The following is a 22,619-nucleotide window of genomic DNA, read 5'->3' as shown; positions in this document are numbered from 1 at the left end:
GTTGGGGCGATACTGCGAAGAATCTGCAAAACTTTATTTTGGCCTGTCAACGAGAGATTTACGGAAGCTTGCTTATCAGTTTGCTATAAAAAACAAATGCAAATTTCCTGATGGCTGGAAAGAAAGTGACATGGCTAGCGAGGATTGGCTTACTGCCTTTTTGAAGCGTAATCCAACATTATCTATCCGGACACCTGAATCAACTAGTCTAGCAAGGGCTATGAATTTTAATCCAGAAAATGTTGGCAAGTTTTTTGACAACTTGAGCGACGTAATGGAAAGGCATAATTTTGAACCCCACAATATTTTTAATGTCGATGAGACTGGTTGTACAACCGTCCAAAAACCCAATAAAGTGATTTCATTAAAAGGTGTCAAACAAGTTGGTGCCATCACTTCTCAGGAAAGAGGGACACTAGTGACAATGTGCTTTGCCATCAATGCTCTAGGTAATAGTATTCCTCCCATGTTTGTGTTTCCATTAGTGCGATACCATGATCATTTTGTGCGAGACGGACCAGACAGTTGCATTGGAAGTGCAAACAGAAGTGGGTGGATGCAAGAAGAGGATTTTTTAATTTTTATTAAACATTTCGCAAAGTTTTCCAAACCTTCCGAAACCAACAGAGTGCTACTAATTTTAGACAACCACGCCTCTCATTTGTATTTACCAGTGATTGACTTTTGTAGAGACAATTATATTACCCTACTTTCGTTCCCCCCTCACACCTCACACAAGTTACAACCATTAGATCGTGGTGTCTATGGGCCGTTTAAGAAATTTTACAATAATTCTTGCGATCAATGGATGAAAAATAATCCTGGTAAAAGAATGACGATGTACAATATTCCGAGCATAGCTAGGGAGGCCATTCAATTGGCCGCAGTTCCCAAAAATATTACTTCCGGTTTCAGGTGTTGTGGAATATGGCCCTTTAATAGAAACATCTTCTCGGACGACGAATTTGCTCCATCTAGCGTTACGGACAGGCCATTAAATACCGCATCAGCCGTTGGCGAAAAAGAAGCCATATTGTGTCCTGCGAGCACATCAACAAGTTCCATTGAAATGCCTCTAAATGATGCCAATCTTAATATCATCAATATTCCATGTGAACCTAGCACACCCCCTAAAACATCGCCCATTCCACCAGCTGCGTTTTATTCTCCTGAAGAAATTCGTCCCTTGCTGAAGGCTGATTTTTCGAAGCCAGTGAAAACGAACAAGAGGGCGAAAGGAAAAACGGCAATTTTAACGGATACGCCCGAGAAGAATTTAATAGAGGAGAAGTTTAACAAAAAAAAGGTAGTCGCGGTCACCAAAAAATTACATGGTTCCCAGACAAAGAAGAAAAACAAACAAACAATAAAAAGAAAAGTGTCAGAAAATTTATCATCATCTGAAGATGACAGTATTTGTATAGTTTGCTTGGGACCCTACAAAGAAAGCAAAGAAGATTGGTTGCAGTGCAGAAATTGCAAGGAATGGGCACACTGTAGTTGTGCGGGTAACAATGCGTTATTTGTTTGCAAAAATTGCGATTCAGATGCAGATTAGGTATGCTGTAGTGTAGGACTTTTATTGTTTTCTTTCGTATAAAATTTTATTTTTGTTTTTGTTTACTTTTAACATGAATAAATAAGCATGAACTATTCTTCTTTATGCATTTTCTGTGTGTTACAATTAACACCACGCATGTTACAATTTACACCAAAGCGGTGTTAAATGTAACACATTCCTTTCTTTCAAATAACTTTTTTTTTTACAAATATGACATTATGATAACGAAACACTTTACAAAATTAGGAAAAGAAACGAGCATTGTGTGTTTTAATTGGCATACGGACTAATTTCCTTTATAATTGAATGTACAAAAAAATATTAAGTACATTTTGTTACTTTCTACACCGGTCTCCCCTAAATAGGTAGGGGAGACTGGGGAGGGTTGATACGTTTTTTAGAAAAAAATTAATAAATATTTTATAATCATCATTTGCTAATCCATTTATGTCAGAGCTCAATTTAGAGACATTGCTTAGAAATTTGGGAACATTAAATTACTGAAAATTAAATATTTAACTTTGAATAGGTATACAATTTTGAAATTCTCGATGCAAAGTGTCTCAAACCTCCCTATACAAGGGAGGCTTGATACATTGAATGGGAGGTTTGATACAATAAGAAATTAAATATAAAACACTAAAAGGACTGCAATCTATTATTATCAGAACATTATTTAATTAGTACAGGCGGTAAGTGCATCGGTCTAAACATTTTGGGGGGGAAAGCTGGATTTTGTTGAAATGTCTCAAGTTAGGTGTCCCGAATAACGTACTAAAAGTCCAGACCCCCAACTGCGCCGCTCATCGACCTGTGGCACGTTTTTGCCCCCCGAAATCAGTTTTTCGTTAATATCTCGAAATGTAGCAGACTTAGAGAAAAACTTTTGAAACAAAAAATGTTCCTCGTAAAATTTCCTACACGATAGCTTACTTGCAAGTTAGTCCAGGCCTAACCGATAGCCTACAGCGTTGGTTTGAGTAGTCTAATATTGAGTTCTTTGATGATTTTTTGTACTTATGGTTGTATGGACGCCTAAATTGATGAAAGACGTACTTCTCACTTATTGTACCATAGGATAGCCGATTTGAACGTTAATTTAAGAAATTTCATCAACATTCTGTTTCCTCTCCATTTTTGCACCTGATGAAAGCATCGGTAGGCGTGGAGACTGAATGCAGCGGCAGTAGGCGACGCTCAACGTATGAGACGTACTTCTGACATGTTACCTTGTATGTCTCACCTCGCTCCCACAGAATTTTACGAAGCAGGAAGCCACCATCAATACCGTAAGTTGACTTAGTTTTATCATATTGAGTCAAATCACTCTCTGGGAAGATTTTATAGAGTGTAGATTTGACACATTTTCGCATCCCTTTCTCGTCAAACAGCGCCAAGGGGTATGGTGCCAATTCATACTCCAGGTATTTCTTCAGTTGAGCGTCACTTTTCTTCAAAATTGAAATCCTTTTAAACAGTATTAACGGATCCACCAGACGGTTTTCATCGCGCACTTTCATTGTGTTGAGAGCTTTCATGGTGATCACGCAGTCGCTTCTTCTCATTTTAACGGCTGAAAATTTCATTCCATGAAATAGAAAGAGTGTACACTGCAGGTAGACTGACATATGACCCTGTTCTCTGTCTATTCACTGCAGGAAATTCGCGAAAAACTCGATATTAGACTACTCAAATGAACGCTGTAGGCTAACGGTTAGGCCTGGGCTAACTTGCAAATAAGCTATCGTGTAGGAAATTTTACGTGGAACATTTTTTGTTTCAAAAGTTTTTCTCTAAGTCTGCTACATTTTCGAGATATTAACGAAAAACTGATTTCGGGGGGCAAAAACGTGCCACAGCTCGATGAGCGGCGCAGTTGGGGGTCTAGACTTTTAGTACGTTATTCGGGACACCTAACCTGAGACATTTCAACAAAGTCCAGCTTTCCCCCCCAAAATGTTCAGATTGACGTTTTTTGTGTACTTATCGCCTGTACTATTAATACATAATTCACAAGAAAACATTTTTGTATTATGCTTGACATCAGCACAGGCTGAATGGCACCATCTGAGACACTTCTGGCATTGGATCCACTTTTCTCTAGAACGAGACGCTGAAAATAGTGAATTTCAGTAGATGCAAGCGGCATCGTCATCGTCATCTGCATCAGAAAATGGATCCTTTTCGTCCTCAGAATCCGAGTCACCGAACACACGTTTTTCTGTTTTTGCATTTCTATCCAAAACTTTTCTTTTGGGTTGGGATTCCGTACTCTCAGCATTGAGTTTTTCAAAGTGATTATTTTCTCCAGTTTCACTACTTATTTTTCGTTTAGCCATTTCAACTTTAGTTTTCATACGTTTTTTTCCTTCCCTCATCTTATACTCGGCCTCAATGGCCTCTTTTTCTGGGGTGTCGGTTAAGATTCTTGTCCGACCAGGCTTTCTGCCTCCTTTTTTCAATCGTGGTTGTGCCTTGGGATAAGGACGAACTTCTTCAGGAGTTTTAAATGAAACAGATGAGGTGCTTTGGATTGTGGTGCTATCCTGTAGAAACGTTTCTATTGGATTTGAAGTTGACTTCTGTTGACATAAAGAGGTGCCAGGTGGTGGTGTTGTCTCTTGCTGAGATATGGATGTGCCAGGTTGAGCTATTGGGTCATCTCTATCGAGTTCTTTTTCAGAATTTTCCCTTAATTCCTCATATGGTCTGTTTGTAACTTCTGCTCCTGCGAAATCGAGATCTTCAAATAAATGTGGGTTAAAAGGATAAATTCCAGTGGTTGAAAATCCCTTGGTTATATTTGATGGCGAGAACGCCCTGACATAGGCTAATCCAACTAATTCCGGTATATTTTTTAATGAAATTGTTTGTCCTGGATGGCTGACCATCCATGCATCTGCCTGTTCATTATAATATCTTTTAAACGGACCAAAAACCGATACATCTAAAGGTTGTAAGCGGTGGCTTGTGTGAGGTGGTAAAGTTAGTAAATGAATGCCATTTAACTTACATTTGTCTAAGGCTTTGGGTGAAATATGGCTTTCGTGATTGTCAAGGACTAATATGCATTTGTTTTCATTGGAACATTTTGCGTGTTTTATGAAGTGATCTAGATATTTTACGAAATTATCAGCAGTCATCCAACCACTTTCATGCGTCACAGCAATGGAACCTGAAGGAGCACCTTGGATCATGTAATCCTGCATTCTCACACGAGGAAATATAAAAAATGGCGGCACAGAATTTCCTACTGCATTTATAGCACAACAAACTGTTACCAGAGTACCACGTTCTGCTGAAGTACTTTTTGAAATTTGTTTTTGGCCTTTACGCGCAATGATCTTTTGAGGTTTGTGGGCAGTAGTCACTCCAGTTTCATCTAAGTTGTACACGGATTCTGGGCCAAAAGTTTCCCGTTCCAATAAATTGCTCAAATTTTTGTAAAATTCTTGCACATTATGTCGATTGAACGCAGTGGCTCTGCCCAAACTAGTGGCTTCGGGACTTCTGAGTGATAATTGGGGATAACGTGACATGAATCCTTTTAGCCAATCGTAGGAAGCACATTCGTTTTTCTTCCAGTTTTCTGGTAGCTTTTTGTTATTTGCTTGACCAAATTCATACGCAAACTTCCTTGTTTGCTTAGGCGTAAGACCATAGTGGAGGTTGGCAGAAGTGAGCAAATATTCCACTAAAAGCGATTCTTCGTGACATGAAAAAATTTGTGAAGTGACAAAATTTGGTGTAAAAGATGTTTCTTTGTCCGTCTTGTATTTTAGGACATATCTTCTCAGTGTCATTTTGTCAACATTGTACTTTTTGGCAGTAGTCCTCAGTGCTTTATTTTCATTTACTACTTCAATAACTGCGCTTTTTAAATCGTCTGGAGAATAGTTTGTGCGACCTTTAGATTTCCATTTAAACGGCATCTATAACAATATACACAGAGAGAAATTTTGTGTTTGGTGTATCAATTGAAAATATGTTAACAATTTAAAGCTGGCAGAAACTCAATTTAGTTTATTCTAACAATACCATGGTGTTTATGTAGCAATATAATGTAAATACTGTATGCACGGATAATATGGTGACGATGGTTGTAAACTAACCAACAAAGACAATTTTACTCATTAATACCTTTTGTTGATAAGTTGAAAGAATGGGGTTTGGAGGACTTGATTGAAATTTTTTCTCGTAAGTACCCGATACATTTACCTATATTTTTAAGAATTATGCCTTCTATCTATATCTAAAACGCGAAATTGCACATTTCAATTTTTAAGAAAAATGTTATACCTCCATTGCTTTTTATCACGCGTTCAACGTTCCTATTGCCATTGTGGTTTGCAAAATTTTTGTTTACAACGGTTTGCAGTGTGCAATTTCTACTCATTGTATGAACTTCCTTGTTTGATATACTTACTTAGTTTAACGACCTACCGTTTTTTTTTTAGAAAACCAAATCGACAACGAAGTTTTTTTAAATTTAACGGAGTCGATGATTAAGGAATTAATTCCACAAGTGGGATTACGGTATAAATTTTCGAAAAATTATAATAACATATTCGGCAATTCTCTAATAATTGTAAGTCAAACCCTAGGCCAAGCTCTTAATTTTCATTACAACTGTGATTCTGAAATAATAACCACGACAACATTTTTCGCTGTGCATAATTGTTTTTCTACGTCTAATATAAACTTTTAATTCAAGTTGCGATTGTTTTACGTCGAATAAGTGGGTACTTTGCTTCAATTCGTCGCCCTTAATACATTTGGAATTTGGAAATGTACAAATTATTTCATTTGATACAAGAAAGCAAAATTATAAATAGGTGTTTTTATCAAAAAAATAAAGAAAAATGTAGTACTTTCGGGAACTCATTTCTTCGACCTGTTAAAATTTAGTTAATGTACCTGAAATCCGAAAACGTAATATGATCAACTGTGGTTATTGTTTCCTGAACAGTGTGTTTGTGGTGGTCAAAACCCTGCTATTTTATTGTTTGTAGGGTACTGATGAGGAACCATTGTCTTCCTCATCAAGTAGGTACATGTACAATTACATCAGCTGATGTAAATGATCAAATAACGACTTTGTTTCTTCCGGTACCATCCAGCTCAATTGATGATGCATTAGGTAAGTGTACATATCATTTTGTTAAAGTTAACTTCTATAGTATATTTACCTAGATACATCAAATCCACAATTTGGACATATTAATCCGCAAGGTGATGCGGACGTAAACACAGATTTGCGCCAACTACTGGAAAAAGAGCGAGTACGGGGAAAGGAAATTTTACAAAGTTACAAACTCTTCAAAACATTTAATAGGTCTACACTAGCAGATATTATCATAGAAAATCAGTTAAAAGATGACCCCAATGCAAGGTATACCTATGTAATTATTCAAAGCGAGTAGCTAATGATGTGTTGATTTTTAGAATTAATTGCGCTACGTTTACGGAGATATCCCAAAAAATAGCCCAAACATTTCCTGGAGAGTTAGCAGGATCATATTATATTCCATACTGTAAATCTTCCGATGGAAGGGTATATCGACAGCTAAGGGGATTTTATGGGATAAATATGTAAATAAAAGGCGCAATTTTCGACGACTACAAATAATCACAAAGAAATCCAATACATCTACCATCACTTGTAAGTGTTATTTGTATAGACTATATAATAAGATTTCTTTATTCTGTAGCACCTGTTCAACAAAGTGAAAATGACAATATTTCAAGTGAGGAACTTCAGGAGTTGGACACATGGCTGCGCAACAATGTAATGCCGTGGAATCTTGTCATAGAAAATTGGCAAAAAACGCTCCGAATTAGACAAAAATTTGAAACAATAGACACTTATTTCCGAGACTATCCTTCTTTAAGGCAACCTTCTGGGTATTTGTTGGTAGGAATTAATTTACTGAAAATAGGTACCTACGTGAACTTTTTTTTTAGTTGGAACTTGACTTTGACGCATTATTTACTGGAAAAGGAAACCACTTACTAAATAAGTGGCTAAATTTTTCCGAGCGGATACTTAAACTAGTAGAAACAAAAAAAGACAACACAACAGGCAAAAATTTTCTGAAGAACTATAATTACCAATCATATAATGAAAGTAAGTTTGTATTTATGTTAATTTAATAGTGTAACTAAAGTTACTTGTTTGTTTTAGGACAAAAAGAAGTATTGGGATTTGCATTATTACCGCTAATTATACCACCCTGTCCCATTAAATAAAAAAAAAGTGGTACGCGATACAAACCTTCGAAAGTAGAAACACAAGAAGCATTTTGTTGTATTATAGAGGTAGTTAAAATTATTTGTTAAGTTAAATTAAATATATATTTTTAGGATATTAGCAAATTAGAAGAAAAGTTGGAGAGTCGAAGGAATAAACTCTTAACTTTTGGTGAAACATTACAACCATCCGTAGTTTTAGTTGGAACTGTAGACGGAATTACATCTTCTTACGTAATCATCAATGACACTCAATATAAATTGGAAACACCAATGAAAGCTGTAGATGTCTGTTTCAAGGTATATCATGCAACTAATGCCAAGTATCCAATAGAAGCGGAACATATTTGGACGTTTATACAGCAATATATTTATGAAATTTATACGCCATCGGATAGATCGTTTGTAAGTTTGAATGCATTCACTTCAGATATAAATAGCATAGTAACCTAAGAAAATGAAATGTTTTAAGTGCAAATGTGAACTAAGCTCAAACACTTTACTTCTTTCACATTTAAAGCATGTGCATTATTTAAAACACCAAGATATTCATAAGTGTATTGACTGCAATCGAACATACAGTAACTTAAATGCATTCAAAAAGCATTTAAATAAAAATCACGTTTTGATATCTAATTCTACTTTAAGGGAGGCTACTCCTTTAGACAGTGCAATAAGTTTGGATGTTCCATTGAATCAATCAATTAATTTGCTAGATAACGTTAACCATGAGTCAGTACATTCACCACATGATTTTGTAACCCCCCTTTATCCAAAAAATAACATAGACATTAATGCAGAATGCCTTAAATTAGTTAGTAGTTTATACTGCCATTCTTACGTTAATCGTAATTCTGTTCAAATATTTGTTGAAAGTATTAAACGATTCATTGACGATTTTTATGTGCCAGTTTTAATTGAAAAAATCAACAGCTATGTAACTTCCAATGTAGACCAAGATAAGAATTTCATTATTGATGGTTTAATACATATGATATCTTACTTTAAAAATCCATTTGATGGCCTTGGAACTGAATACAAAAGATTCAAGACTTTTGAAAACACGAGATTTTTTATAAAACCTGTCAATTAGGTAGGTATATAATTGGCCAGAGAAGTCATTTCAAAGTTCTTGACGGTGTTGGGTGTTTAATTCCAGAACCAGTTCATGCTAAATTTATTCCTTTACGGCAAATATTCAGTGCACTTTTTCAGTTACCCAATTTTTTGTTAGACGTGAGGGCATATAGGTATCCAAACTTTGGACAAGGATTCATTTGTTTTAACCAGCTTTGTTCAAAGCAATATTTGGCAACAAAAACTGCTTCAGCATAATAACAAAACTGTACTTCCACTATTTATTTATTTTGATGATTACGAAGCGGGGAATCCTCTGGGATCTCATAGTGGTAAGAACAAGTTAGGAGCAGTGTATGTTTCGATTCCCTGCATACCGCCTCAATTTCAAGCACGTTTAAAAAACATTTTTTTTAACATTACTCTTCTACAGCAATGATAGAAAAGAATTTGGGAATTCTGCAATATTTCAAATTTTAATCGATGAACTCATATTTTTGCAGTCTGTTGGAATCCTTATAGATATCAACGGCCAAGGTGAAAGAATTTACTTTGCATTAGGACTTGTTTTGGGAGATAACTTAGGTTTGCATTCACTGTTAGGAATGGTGGAGAGTTTCTCCGCTACGTATCATTGCAGGTTTTGTTTAGCGACAAAAAATCATTGTAAGAATCTATGTAAAGAAGACGTAAATTTGTTAAGAACTAAATCTTGGTATGATGAACATATAAAGCCTGACACACTTGATTTAGGAATCAAAGAAATATGCATTTTTAATCAAATTAACGGTTTTCATTTTTCAGAAAATTATGCTGTTGATATCATGCATGACGTGTTAGAAGGTGTCTGTAATTACGTAATGACTGCAATACTACAAAAATTCATACTAGATTTAAAACTATTTAGCCTAGAAATATTAAATTACAGAATAAAAACTTTTAATTTCGGTATTCATGATATTAATAGACCCCCACGTATAAACAGGGAATCGTTAAACACTAAACTGAGAATGTCTGCCTCAGAAATCTTAAGCTTTTGTCGATATTTTGGACTAATAATTGGCGATATGATTCCACGCAATAACCACATTTGGCAAACGTACTTGTTGTTAAAAAAATTACTAGACATTATTCTTTCACCAATACTTCACCGCAATACCTATATTGTGTTGAATGATTTAATATTAGATTTTCTTACGAATTGTATTGATGTACTCCATTTAACATTGAAACCAAAATTCCATCATTTAATACATTATGGAAGAGTATTTCGTATGTCTGGTCCTTTGATGTTACATTGGTCAATGAGATTCGAGGCCACACATAGGGAGTCGAAGCTGCTAACATTTCTTGTTAAAAAAAAAATCTACTCGAAACTATTTGCACAAAACATCAGTTAAAATTATGCCACTTTTTATTGTCAGCCGAGTTTTTAAAAGACAATTTTAATCACGGCTTTATTACTGAAGCAAACACACACGATTTTGCAATATTTTCTGGAACAAATTTTACAAATGTAGTTACAACAAAGTGGGTTGAATTAAAAGGTACAATTTACAAACCATCAGTTACATTAATAACAAGTTTTGAAAATGATGGCTGTCCAACATTTGGAGAAATAGTAGAAATATTTATTATAAATGACAAAGTTTGGTTTCTGTTAAACAAATATAGCACTGAACGATTTAATGAACATTATCATTCGTATGAGGTACAAAATACTTTAGGAGAAAAATTGATAGAATATTCAAAGTTGTTATGTACAACACCATGCCTTTTGACTAAAAAAGATAGTAAGTTTTTTGTAACAATAAGATGAATTACTTAAACAACGTTTTGAATAATGTACATTGTTTTAGGAGTGTATATACTTAATCCTAGTTTATAAGGTTTCATTATTATATATGAATTAGAATAAGTTTATTTTGTTTTTTGTTATAAAATTAATATTACGTTTTATAAAAATATTATGTAACAGTATTATTACCTAACAATAAAAGATATATATTTTACAATTTTTTATTTTTTCATTTAAAATAGTATTTTGTTGGTTCAACAATAATTATTTTACTTTCGGTAATATCTTAATTTCACACAAAAGTAAAGTTTGTTGTATTGGAATTTCAAAGTACTGACTCTTACATAAATGATGGGTGTTATACCAATAAATTTATTTACCGCAGTCAAAAAATTTCTTCCAATATCAAAAACTAATGTGTACCTAGTCAAAACACATTCACACATTGCACCAACAACACAGATTGTGTTTTTTACAATAATATATGTTTAGAAAAGCTATTTTATTACTATATAAAATACCTAAAAGGATTGTTGGAATATGGTTTCCTATAGTTTGACGTAGGGGAGCGGCGTACAATATCGACCAGCGGGCAATTTCGACCACCCTATTATTAGAGAAACGATAATGCTGGCAACATCCTCAAATGCTGTTTGGGTTGTCTATCTCTCGGTACACGCACGTGGTATGCAGATTCAGTGACAGTTTTGTTGTATGAAGGTTTCGCGTTGTGAAATTTGTTTTGGGTGATTTTCTTATAAAGTATACAGCATATTCAATAAGGTAGGTAATTTCTAATGTTGCTAGTTTTTTACTTCTTTTGATATAGAATGTTTACTACACATTGATGAAATATATCAGTAAAAATATGAGCTTCAAATGTTGAGGTTAGGATGATTTTTTTAAACAAATATTTGGCTTTGTCAAGGCGGGTAATATCGACCGCAATGGTCGGTATTACCCGCTGGTGATCGAAATTACCCGTCGTTTGGACAGTTAATTAAACAACGTGTTTTTTTCAGATGCCAAGAAATTACGTGCGTAAAACAGCTCGATCGTCGTGGAATGAAGCAGACATAGCTCGCGCTTTAAAAGCGGTAGACAAAAAACAAACCTCAATACGGAATATTGCCAAATTATTCAACATTCCATATGGCACCTTGCAAGATCGCTTGAAGAGTCGATACCCAGCACAAAAGATTAAACTTGGAAGAAAATCAGTATTTTCGGAAGCACAAGAAGCAGAACTAAGTAACTACGTTTTGAAATTAGCAAATCTGTATTACGGACTTACTCCAAAACAAATCAGACAAATTGCTTTTGAATTTGCAGCGTCTAACAACATCAAACATAATTTTAATTGTGACAAGAAAATGTGCGGAAAAGAATGGCTGTATGGGTTTTTACGCCGTAATCCTCAAATTTCTTTAAGACGACCCGAGGCAACTAGTTTAAACAGAGTGCTTGCGTTCAATCGCACTGCTGTAAATTTATTTTATGACAACCTGGAGCAAGTTATGGAAAAACATCATTTCCTTCCAAATAGGATTTTCAATGTAGACGAAACAGGTATAACTACGGTGCATAAACCCTCTCGTGTACTTGCACAGAAAGGCCGTAAGCAAGTCGGAGCGATCACAAGTGGAGAGCGTGGACAAACCACTACAGTGGTTTGTTGCATGAGTGCCTCAGGTGCTTATGTGCCTCCCTTATTCATTTTCAAACGAGAAAGGATGAAGGAAGGGCTTGACAGAAACGGACCAGTTGGATCCATATATCGGTGTTCCAGTTCCGGTTGGATCACTGAAGATTTGTTTTTGGAATGGTTGCAGCATTTTGCGGTATTCACGAAAGTTTCAAAGGAGGATCCAGTTTTACTGATTTTAGACAATCATTGTACACATTCCGGTTTAAAATCTTACAATTTTTGTCGTGAAAACGGCATTGTGATCGTTTCATTGCCACCTCACACATCGCATCGACTTCAACCCCTCGATGTAACATTTTTTAGTTCGTTGAAAGGAGCATACAGTCAAGAATGCGACCAATACATGAAATCCAACCATTTTGTTCAGATTGTTGTGACAAAGATTGCAGAATTATTCGCCAAAGCTTATAACCGAATAACTACAACTGAAAAGGGAATAAAAGGATTTGAGGTTACAGGAATCTTTCCCCTCAACAGGAATATCTTTGGCGAAGAGGAGTTTGTGAATACTGCCCCAGAAAATGAAACGCTTCCTCAAAACGATGATCATGGTCCTATGCAAGAACCCATGGCACCCATTAGCCCGGAAAATGAAACTGTTCCTGAAGATTTAAACGATGATCGTGATTTGATTCAAGAACCTATCCCCGGTCCCAGTGGCATTCAAAGAAAGAAAACGCGGAAGCGGATTCCATCGAAATATTCTCGAGCAGCGCGGCACTCTTCATCCTCAAGTGACGACTCTGATTCACAGCTTACTACAGTTTTCGATCCGGAGGCAACTGATGATGAAGACCAGTCCATACGGTTCAACAAGTCACTTGAAGAAATTTATGAAATTCCTAAACCGAAAGCATTGAGGAGCAGCAATAGAAAGAAGCAGACGTCTAAAATCCTTACTTCTACTCCACTGAAAGGAGAATTAGAAAAAAAAGAATTAGAACGGGCTAAAAAAATGCAAAAAAAAACAGCATCGGTTAAGAGGAAAGTGGATTTGGATGGTCCAGCCAAAACCAAGAAGATAAAACTTACACATTCTAAACTCGAGCCTGAATTGGAGAAGAAAACTGACGATGTTTGTCCAGTTTGTGGCGATTTTGGAATATCCGAAACATGGTGGAGATGTCGTGGATGCGCTGTATGGTCGCACTCAGCATGCACAGAATTTGACCGACCAGAAGATTTCAAAAAGTGCGTCAAATGTGATGGGAAAAGCGAATAAAAAAATGGCCGATATTTCCCACCTTAGTGGTCGATATTCCCCGTGGCGGTGGGTAATATCGACCAAAAAATATTTTTTGTTTTTATGTAAAATTTGATAGTTTTAGTTGGACACTTTTGTTCGTATATCCTCAGATGGTAAGAACTGTACCATACTATGTGTTTATGAAATAAAAACGTCAAAAATCCAGAGAGTTTTATTTTAATTCGGGCAATGGTCTTAGGTGGTCGATATTAGAACACCTTCCCCTAACTACAATATATGTGGTGGCAGTACTATTTTATATTTGTTAATTAAAGGTATGATGGTGCTAATCCTCCAATGTAATGAACCAAGATACTGATTGGTGCCTAAACAAGAAAATATTGGTGTCACACGTTTACCCACAACTTGTTGCTCATGTACCTACAGTTGTGTTTTAAGTAACAACTTATTTTTTCCTGTGTTTGCAGTGCACAATACGCGTAATATGTATTACACATTTATAAAGGTTTTGTATATAATAAACCTCAATTTAATTTGATATTGATTTACCACAATAAAAACACGTGTTAAAATTAATACGTCACTTGGGCTGAAGCAACATTAGTCGTGTTCGATTCACGTGATTTAGATCAGTTCATTTTCACTTCGGTCAGGGAGCGAACTGATTTGATTATACTTTGAATAGAACGACGAAAAATAGTTTGACAGTTGACAGTTGTATTAGTTTGTTTATTTATTTTTGAGGTTAACATTAAAGGTTTTTTTTTCGTGTTTTTATATTATTGTTGTTATTAAAATGGATAAAATACTATTTGACTACGTATTTGAAGTAAGTATAACGAAACTATCCTTTCCAAATTAGAAATGGTATTTTATAGAGTGACAGCACATCTTCTTCAGAGCTGTTGTCGACATCCACAGATGATGAATCTGACGAGTTTGAGAATGTTAATCAAACTGTTAAAATAGAAAATTATGTCCAGAAGACTGTATCTAATTATTCGGACGAGACCTTCAGAAGGCATTTCCGTGTGAATAGACCTGCGTTTCAACTCCTTCAAGGTTTGTTCTATTATCCTTCTATTACGATCGATTTATACAAGAAATCACTGTAACTGTATTATAAGTAGTACATGTTTCAGATTTAATTACGGGATTGTACAAGGACAACATAGGTGGTTGTGATAGAGTTCCTGCGGATGCTGCCATGCTAATGTGTTTATGGTAGGTACTTAGCAAATCAAGAAACTTATAGACAACTTGCGGATCGCTTTGGAGTATCAAGAAGCACTGCACATAAAGTGGTTAACACTGTAATTGATATCTTGATGGAGCATGTACATAAGTTTATAAAATGGCCAAGTGAAACCCAGTATTACCACATAGCCTCTGAGTTTCAAGACAAGAAACAATTAACAAATATTATAGGTGCGATTGATTGTTCACACATTGAGATAAATAAACCAAAAGTTAATCAAGTAGATTATTGTAATCGAAAAGGTTATCATAGCGTCATATTACAAGGGGTTGTAAATTGCCAAAAGAAATTTATAGATATTTATTGTGGAGAACCAGGCTCCTTACATGATGCCAGAGTTTTTAAAAAGTCAAAGTTATACAAGAAAATTTTAGACAATCCTTGTTTTTTAAAAGAATATAGAATTATTGGAGATTCTGCATATCCAGCATCATCATGGTTGGTAACTCCCCATAAAGACAACGGTAATCTCAATCCTACTCAAAAAGAGTTTAATTACAATCATTCTGCAACCAGAATTGTTGTTGAAAATGCCTTCGGGCTTCTAAAAGGAAGGTTTAGGCGACTTCAACGATTTAATAATATAAACATAAATTTCATTGTTAAATGTATTACTGTTGCATGTATGATAGGTACACAACCTTTGTATTAGTCATAATGATAACGTTACTGAAACTGATTTTGAATATGTAGATATGTAGGTAATTTATCAATATATGCATTCATTATTTTGTAAGGTATAGTGTCTAGATTGTATTTTAAGTGGTTTACGAAATTTAGGGTAACTCAAATACACTGAACACTGCATAGGAAATTTATGTGAACAAATTTATTTAAAATAATGACTACAGTAAAAGACAAGAACAAAAATTTTTCAAGTACAACTTCAGTTACACCTTAGATCTCGTTCGTTACAAACATAATTATATACAATTTTCTATAAAATGTTCAATATATTTCTACAAATAAAAAGGTATAATACAAATCACTGCTATTAAGACAAAGATATTAAAAAAAAATAACAACATTGGCAACATAGGTAATAAGATAGTAAGTAGTTATTGCTTTCTTAAGTATTCGACATACTTCTCAAATGCAACAACTTTTCTTTCTTCCAACTCCCGCTTGCGTTCCCTATCATTTCTTCTTGCTGCAATTTCTTGTCTCCACATATTGAATTTTTCTTCTTGCAATGAATTCTTTTTCTTTAAATATTCCGCATAAATAGAGGATCTTGGTTTTTTTTTCGGTGTTTCCGTTTCAGTTGCACGACTTGTACTTGGCGTTGGTTCAGGGGTTGTTGCTGTGACATTGCCAAGATTCTCAGGCCGCTCCATTTCTGCACCTACAGAAATGGTATGTGCACATGACATTGATGGTTTGTTGCCAAGAATATCATTCATGGCTTCATAATATTGAAATCGAGTGGCACCTCTTCCCGATTTTGTAACATTGTCCCTTACTGTTTTGTAAGTACGGACCAAATTTCTCCACTTAATTTCGCATGATTTTGGAGTGCGATGAATGCCCTGACTTAATAATAAATTACTAACATCATCCCAAACATGTTTGCGTTTTTTTGGATGGTCGAAATTTTCTTTTAGGTTGTCATATGCATGCATTAAGGCCAAAATCTCATTATTACTCCAAAATGCACGGTCTGCCTGTACTTGGGTTTCATTGTCACTATAAATAAGAACATTGTTAGCATTTATTCGATTTACTATTAGTACTTACTTACGGTGTGGCAACTCCTGCTTGGGGCTCGACGTCGGTTTGAGACTCGACGACGACTTGGGTCTCATCCATTTGCGACTCGTCCATTTACGTTTGAGCATCAATATTGAATATCTCCGACTCTCTGTAATAAGTAATTGTAAGTACATTATCAATTAAAGTGGTTAGCTATAACCCCTTACTCATTATTTTCATATACGCGGCTAATAGACCTTATGGCTTCACTTGTCGGAATATTTACCAATTCACCACAATTATGTAGGGTGTGTAATTGTTGAATAGCAATGTCATCATTATCTGGAATTCAAAATTATAACTTCTTGAAGTACCTCTATCATACACCAACTTACTTGTTACATCAAAACATAACTCATTCAAAGCTGCGGGTATACACAAAGTAATTGGAACATTGTTCACTTTTGCTTTGACAGTATCCATCTTTATAGGTTAAAATAAACAAAGCGATCCTACTGAATTAACTGAATGCAAATTTTTCTACAATCACTTTGAAGTGATCCAATCAGTTGTTTCAGTGGTGGGGGTGAACTGATTGAAACAGACACGAACGCTGTAGGATCACTTTTAGTTACTTAAATTAGTACAATCAGGTGAATCGAACACGCCTATTAAAGAATGAGCTTGAGCATGAGCAGAACTTAAAATTGACGAACCACGAATGAGGGCGGAGATAGGAATGAATGGCGCTTTGGCGCCAAGGTTTAAATCAAAGCGAAAGTCTTACCACAACGGGCGGCAAGCGTAACTGTATATAATTTGTTCTCAATAAAACCAAATGAGCCAGCTATTTACAGAGTACACCTACGTTAAAGAATAAATTACCCACGCTTTACCAGAATCTGCATCTACGCACGTTTAGTGAACTCTACACAACAAATTCACATAACAGCATAGGTACATAGGGTAAGGTCGGCTATATCGTACCACTTTCAAGTTTATTGGGTATAGTTAAAATTTATGTCTAGATATCGTAAAAGATCAAATTTATTTAATTTCGTCATTAATTTGAAATTTGACTTGCAATACATCCATTTTTAACTTTTTTAATAAACATAACCATTAATTCAACATGCAACGTGCCAACCAACTGTACTCCATTGACAACGCACTATTGAGATCAGCTGATACAACTCGCGCAATTCGAGTGTCGACCTAGCGCAGATTTTTTCCGTCCAATGGATTTCGCTATTACTGTGGCAACCTTATACCAACTTTCTAGAAATACGCCGTAAGCAAACTTTCTAAAGTTAGCTAACAAAAGTTAACTTTCAAGAAACTACTTTAAGTTATAAGAAAGTTAATATTGTAGGGGAGACCGGGTACGATTGTACCAATTTAGATGTATCTATGATTTTTTTTCACTTAAAATATGATATTGTCTAATATTCAACTTGCACTCCGTGGAAGAGTAAGTACTGGGACACAGTTATAAATTATTATGATTACCTAGAGTGCGGATAAAAATGCATTTATTTTTATAAAATAAGCGCTTATTATATGCATCAAAACGGGCAAAAAAAGCTAAAAAAAAGGCAAAGTAAGCAAACAAATGCACAATCAACCATCCACACAAAAAAAACCTGTATTCCTCAATAAAACATGATTATGATGAAACTAACTCTAATTATCGGAAAAACAATTAGCAATTATGTATTTCTCCAAATTTGCAATTAAAATTTTTGCCTTCGGTCCGATAAAATATTTTTATAGACGGAAAAGCTTCTCTCGACATCTGCAGAGGTAATTGGTGCAAATTTAAAGAATTTAAAGTTTAATGGTGCTGAAGTATGTGCTTCTAAATCTTCAACGAAATTTCCGTTTAGCTTTTTGGAGATTTTCGAAAGAATATGAAAACCAGAATTTTTTGTTAGCACGTCCTCTAATTTCTTCTGAACTATATCGGCTATTAGACCGTTTATCTTATTTGTGTCTCTTTGAAAATCTACGATTTTAATTGATTCGTCAAGTGGCAAATTTTGGGATTCTAATTTTTTACAGTGCGCTATTCATTAAAAAAATGCAAATCCCAACATTCTTGCCACATTAAGTTAATATGCGAGATATTATTCTAATCTCAGTGTAGAAATGTAAAAAAAGCAAGAAAAAGCGTTTAAAGGCATTTAAAGCACCATTGTTAAAAAAAAGCAAAAAAGGCAAAATAAAAATAGCCCCAAACGCTTTCTTTTTTCATAAAACGTGTATATCCAAAACCATTATGTTCTGCATTCAACATTAACGTGTAGGCAAAATGCCATAAATCCGCACTCTAATTATGATACCTTTATCATAAGTGGAAAGAAAATTATAGTCTTAGGGAACAAAAGTGGGATAATGGTACAAATGACCCCTGCTCTTGGTCAATTGTACCAGCGATAGGGGACGGTTGTAACAAATAGAATCAATCTCTATTTCGTAAAAATAAAGTAAAAAATAGAAGCAAGCATGCCTACAAAAATAAAAACACAAAGATTCAAGTTATATTTTCTTATTGGAGACTCATATAGGTACTTATTATTCAGAATCACAATTGTGACAAGTATAAAATAATGTATGTTCTGCACCGATGCATTCTTCATGTGCCCACAATTTACATTGGGTGCACTGGATCCATTTTTCCCCCCCTCTACTGTTGCTGTATGGTTCAATACAAATTAAACAATAGCATTCATCGTCTTCACTGTCAGAAACTATTATCTTCTGCCTTTTTTTTGGCGCGCGTTTATTTTTGGAGTCTCCTGTTAGATTTTCTTTGGCTCGCTTAGCGCGAGCTTCATTAATTTCATTTTCTATCTCTATTTTTTCTGGGGTGTCTGTGTATATTGCCGACTTTCGCTTTTTCTTTCCTTTCGTTCCAATCTTTCTAGGCGCCGCTTTAGAAAATGGTCTCACTTCTTCAGGTGAAAAGACAATGGCATCTGGTGTAGATGCTATTGATGGAACTGTAATGTCTCGTAAAGGGCCCCTGTTTGGTATAGGAGTCGTTGGTTCTGTCACTGATTTAGTACCTAGCAGGTAAATTTTCAATGTCTGGAACATTATCTGTGGATGTGGAAGGAATTGGAGAATTTTCTCGGCCTGTTGTATCAGTAATTGAATCTTGAATTTTTGGTGCTGGTCTATCAGTTACAAAAGAAGGACCGAAGTCTAAATCCGAAAAGATCTCTCTATTAAATGGGTAAATACCTGTGCACCTAAACCCGGCCTGAATGTTATTTTGTGTAAAAGCCAAGGGAGCTGCAGTGGCCACAATACCCGGTATGTCGTATATGGTCATTGGTCTCCCTGGATGATTTCTAATCCATGCTTCGCATGCAGCATTTACTGCTTTTTTTAATGGACCATATACCGAGCGGTCAAGGGGCTGCAATTTATGAGAGCAGTGAGGTGGAAAAGAAACCATGATGATCCCGTTCTTTTTACAAAAGTCTAGTGATTCTATGGTTATATGGGAAGCATGGTTGTCTAATAGTAATAAGACTTTATGTGACAACGATGAATTCGTATGATTTTGAAAATGCTTCAAAAATATTATAAATTCCTTTTCTTGCATCCATCCGGAGCCGTTACCAGCACCAATACAACCTAAGGGTCCATCACGCACAAAATGTTCGTGATATCTTAGTCGAGGAAATATAAACATGACTGGAGTAGAATTTCCCAATGCATTAATTGCCACAGTAAGAGTTACTAGAGTACCACGTTCAGCCGATGTCAATGCACCAACCTGTTTTGTTCCAGTTTTAGCTACAATTCTATTTGGTTTTTGAACTGTGGTAATTCCAGTTTCGTCTACGTTATATATGTCCTTGGCTTCGAATTTTTCACGATCCATAACTTTTGCGAGGTTATCAAAGAACAATTTAACGTTTGCAGGATTAAAGCTGGTGGCTCTGGAAAGGCTTGTTGCTTGTGGAGTTCTGATAGATAAATCCGGGTGTCTCCTCATGAATCCCGAAAACCAGTCCTCACCAGCTAAGCCATTCTCATTCCAGTTTGCTGGACATTTTAAATTGTATTTCGTTGCCAGCTGTAGTGCTAATTTCCGAATATCCTTGGGACACAATCCTTGATATATCGTCGCCGCCTTCTTGATATACTTGACCATTTCATTTTCATGTTCAACAGAAAATACCCTATTGGCTGGTTTATACCCCATACTCACATTTACAGTCCCTTCTACACCACTACTACACTGAAAAAACAGTGTCTGTAAATTTACCATAATAATCATTGGTTTATTTCTTGCCTATTTTCCTGACATGATGTAATCGAATCAAATACAGCAATCATGTAACATTAGGTACATATTTTTTACCATATTACATGTAAAAGTCATCTTTAAAATTAATTGTGTTGTGGTATGTTCATATGGGTATTTACTCGTGCTCCGTAAAACTACACAGTATCTTTCCAGTATACTTGTAATTTTCTCTTTTAATTTCACCAGGAATTTTACATTTTTTGTGCAAAAATTTGGTGGCAAATTGATAGTGGGCAATTTTCAATAAAATATTGATATAAGGAGACCATATTATGTTATCAAAAATCTCTAAACCTTCCCCATATAGTTTTATTCGTTGAAGTTTTTAAAAAAATAACAGCGACTATAGTTTCGGCGTACTGCCATCATCAGGCGATGTGAAAGTTAACAGGAAAACGGTAAATTACAAACGTTGAGGCAAGTATGGTTGAACCAGATGTTGAGTGATGCTCTTTTCAATTTTCTGCTAAGTTTGATGAATTGATGGATTGTTGAAGCTCGGTTGGCGAAGAAATTTTGAGTTGGATCCATCGTTCAACCCCCATTTCGAGGAACGATGGATCCAACTCAAAATTTCTTCGCCAACCGAGCTTCAACAATCCATCAATTCATCAAACTTAGCAGAAAATTGAAAAGAGCATCACTCAACATCTGGTTCAACCATACTTGCCTCAACGTTTGTAATTTACCGTTTTCCTGTTAACTTTCACATCGCCTGATGATGGCAGTACGCCGAAACTATAGTCGCTGTTATTTTTAAAAACTTCAACGAATAAAACTATATAGGGAAGGTTTAGAGATTTTTGATAACATAATATATTTCAACCCCCATTTCGAGGAACGATGGATCCAACTAAAAAAAAAAACAAAAAAAAATAAGGAGACCATTTATTAAGTATATATATATATATATATATATATATATATATACATACACATCATTCTATCATTATTGCGTCCATACATTTACCAATTACGCACATTATTGCGTCCTTGGAACTATTGCGTCCGAATATCGGACGCAATAAAGGCATCGCCTGTATTTCCATGTTCCCGCCATTTTATGATTCAAATACTATCAACGAAGGATGCACTGGTTTAACAGATTGCTATAGCACAAACCAGTTTTGAGACATCTCTTGCCGTTTTCGAGATATTAAAAGATAACGAATTTTTAGTGGACGCAATAATAGATGCAATTCGTACGAAGTTGTATATTTTTAGTTCAGCACTTTGCAGCTAGGGGCGGTAAATTAGTATACGCTTTCAAGTATACGTTTTACAAAGTTGGTATATTATTGCGTCCAACATGTGGCAACACTGTAAGCTATTTATAGACATCATTTCGATAAGATAATCATCTTTTTATGTCTTAAATGAGGATAATTATTATACTCTCCATTCGGAAAGTACATTGTTGCGTCCAGATACGTTTAATTATATTGGAGCTGATCTCCAAAAATGTAACAATTCAAAAAATTCTACTCAATAAAATTGTTTAACATAAAAGGTGGTATTTGGTTATCAACAAATTAAATTTGACTTTTGAATATTTTTGGTTGATGGTTAACAGCTGACCCCCCTTTAATGGCTGTAAATATTAACTTGGGGAGGTTCAATTGATACGTGACGTCTCTTATACTATTTCCAGCATTTAAAAACAAATTTTTACTACAAGCGTACACTTTTATTTTTTTTGCATTATTCCGTAACCTCGAGCTGATCTGCGAAAATGTAACAATTCA

General features: G+C 35.2%; 3 protein-coding genes and 1 long non-coding RNA gene across 5 annotated transcripts; 2 read left to right on the top strand and 2 right to left on the bottom strand.

Moving 5' to 3' along the window:
- Positions 1–3,690: 3,690 nt before the first annotated feature.
- LOC116159905 lies at positions 3,691–4,770 on the bottom strand. The gene has a single exon (XM_031473001.1). It carries the CDS (start codon positions 4,768–4,770, stop codon positions 3,691–3,693), a length of 1,080 nt encoding a protein of 359 aa, XP_031328861.1.
- A 2,349-nt stretch (positions 4,771–7,119) lies between these two features.
- LOC116166745 lies at positions 7,120–8,711 on the top strand. Its single transcript, XR_004144396.1, has 5 exons — positions 7,120–7,223; positions 7,273–7,475; positions 7,526–7,688; positions 7,746–7,879; positions 7,925–8,711. It is a non-coding gene; the product is annotated as an uncharacterized LOC116166745 (long non-coding RNA).
- Positions 8,712–14,267: 5,556 nt separating this feature from the next.
- Positions 14,268–15,414, top strand: LOC116159808. Its single transcript, XM_031472891.1, has 3 exons — positions 14,268–14,429; positions 14,479–14,662; positions 14,743–15,414. Exons 1-3 carry the CDS (start codon positions 14,397–14,399, stop codon positions 14,826–14,828), a joined length of 303 nt encoding a protein of 100 aa, XP_031328751.1. The 5' UTR covers positions 14,268–14,396; the 3' UTR covers positions 14,829–15,414.
- A 258-nt stretch (positions 15,415–15,672) lies between these two features.
- On the bottom strand, positions 15,673–17,372 carry LOC116159196 (trihelix transcription factor GT-3b-like). Of its 2 annotated transcripts, XM_031472144.1 has the most exons (4): positions 16,946–17,372; positions 16,778–16,892; positions 16,600–16,719; positions 15,673–16,544 (listed from the first exon to the last, which is right to left on the bottom strand). In XM_031472144.1, exons 3-4 carry the CDS (start codon positions 16,680–16,682, stop codon positions 15,917–15,919), a joined length of 711 nt encoding a protein of 236 aa, XP_031328004.1. In that variant the 5' UTR covers positions 16,683–16,719; positions 16,778–16,892; positions 16,946–17,372; the 3' UTR covers positions 15,673–15,916. The 2 variants fall into 2 exon arrangements, with proteins under 2 accessions (XP_031328004.1, XP_031328002.1); XM_031472142.1 differs by having other exon boundaries at positions 16,778–17,372.
- Positions 17,373–22,619: the final 5,247 nt, after the last annotated feature.

This window comes from Photinus pyralis, unplaced genomic scaffold (assembly GCF_008802855.1).
Source record: "Photinus pyralis isolate 1611_PpyrPB1 unplaced genomic scaffold, Ppyr1.3 Ppyr1.4_LG1, whole genome shotgun sequence".
Taxonomy (NCBI): Eukaryota; Metazoa; Arthropoda; class Insecta; order Coleoptera; family Lampyridae; genus Photinus; species Photinus pyralis.
The sequence above is the reverse complement of the archived record's forward strand: the minus strand, read 5'-3'. Positions and strand labels throughout refer to the sequence as shown.